General features: G+C 50.5%; 1 protein-coding gene across 1 annotated transcript; it reads right to left on the bottom strand.

The window, feature by feature from the left end:
* Positions 1 to 407: 407 nt before the first annotated feature.
* LOC141028075 (uncharacterized) lies at positions 408 to 1,016 on the bottom strand. Its single transcript, XM_073505934.1, has one exon. The coding sequence runs from the start codon at positions 1,014 to 1,016 to the stop codon at positions 408 to 410; it is 609 nt and encodes a 202-aa protein (XP_073362035.1).
* Positions 1,017 to 1,441: the final 425 nt, after the last annotated feature.

The following is a 1,441-nucleotide window of genomic DNA, read 5'->3' as shown; positions in this document are numbered from 1 at the left end:
GGGGCGTGCACTGCTTTGTTGGGTATGTGTAAACTTCATTCGACAAAGTCTGTACTGCATTGGTACACAACTTGCACTGCATGCGTCCTATTTGCACGCTGCATCTTATTTCGTTTTGTGCACTAATCGAATCTAATGATACATAAGCAAACAATAGAAAACAAATTATCACAGGCATTCTGTACGACAAGTTCATCATCAGCAAACTAATTTCAACAGAAAGCAATCTAACATAATCAAAGTTCATCATTACAAGCGATTCTGCATGGCAAGCAAACTAAGTTCAGCAAAAGCAAATGATCACAAGCAAACTAACCATACATAAGCAAACAACATAAAGCAAATTTGATGATAATTCTAAAACGACGCTGGCATTGTTGGCTCTTTGGCTGGCACCATCTTCTTCTTCACCAGGTAGCGTCTCCCCATCCCCAGCTGCTCATGGCGTGCTTCTTGGGGGGCTCCTCCTTCTCCAGCTTTGCACGACGAAGCCCGTCCTGGGTGAGGGTGATGCGGTTCCATATCTCATACGCTGCGTAGGCGTCCTTTGCCGCGTACTCGATGTGCCTCATGGACAGAGCCAGGGTGGCCCAGTGCTTGTGTTCGTCGTCGGTGATCTTCTTCTTCATGTTGTTGTAGTAGTCGTCGATGAGCATGCCGGAGACGTCTCCAAGGGAGTCCAACTCCTTGGTTGCCTCGGGCACCCTCCACTCCTTCTGGATGTCGACGAAGTTGGCGACCTCCAGATTGATGCGCTCTAGCCTTTTTTTGTCGCCGTCGATGGAGAAGCCTGCAAAGGTGTACCTGGGGTCGGCGAGGAAGTTGTCGAAGACGGTGCACCTTTCAGCGGCGCTCAGTTGGAAGAGCAGCACCGGGTGTTTCTTGCCAATGGGGAGTTGGCAGAGGGCGGGTTTCTGCGTCGCTTCAGGCTCATTGTTGTACTCGAGATCAATGCCGACGATCTTGTGGCGCTGGAGGCTGAGGTGGCGCTCGTACTGCGCGAGGGTGATCGCCATCTGCTTCTTGTCGTTGGTGTGGATGACGTGCAACTTGGTGTTGCCGTGGGCCTCCACGCCCTAGTACTCGTCGGCGAATGCCATGGCCGGTAGTACGGCTTGGTGTTTTGCGTGGAGATGGATGTGATGGAGCGATTTGGTGGCAGCGCAATGGATATTTGTGTTGTTGTGGATGAGAAGCCCTTTGGCAGAGGTCTGAATTTAAGGGGAGGGCGCGGGGTGGGATGGCCGCATCGGATGAACTGCACGAGGTTTGGTGTTGCGTTTGTGATCGTGGGCTTGTGGCGATTGAACCCCTCCGATTGGGTGGTTGTATGCGAACGTGGTTTTCTTTAACATGGTTTTATTTTTTTATCAGTAATTTTTTTAACCACCACTTTCTGTGCGAATGGGCATTGGTCACGTTTATATGTATCATGCGTGAT

The sequence above is a fragment of the Aegilops tauschii genome, chromosome 1, assembly GCF_002575655.3.
Source record: "Aegilops tauschii subsp. strangulata cultivar AL8/78 chromosome 1, Aet v6.0, whole genome shotgun sequence".
Lineage (NCBI taxonomy): Eukaryota > Viridiplantae > Streptophyta > Magnoliopsida > Poales > Poaceae > Aegilops > Aegilops tauschii.
This window is presented reverse-complemented; position numbering and strand designations above follow the sequence as displayed.

What these genes read in the sequence shown, in the direction of transcription:
- LOC141028075 (XM_073505934.1), bottom strand. Translation starts at nt 1,016, where the DNA reads ATGGCGATCACCCTCGCGCAGTACGAGCGCCACCTCAGCCTCCAGCGC.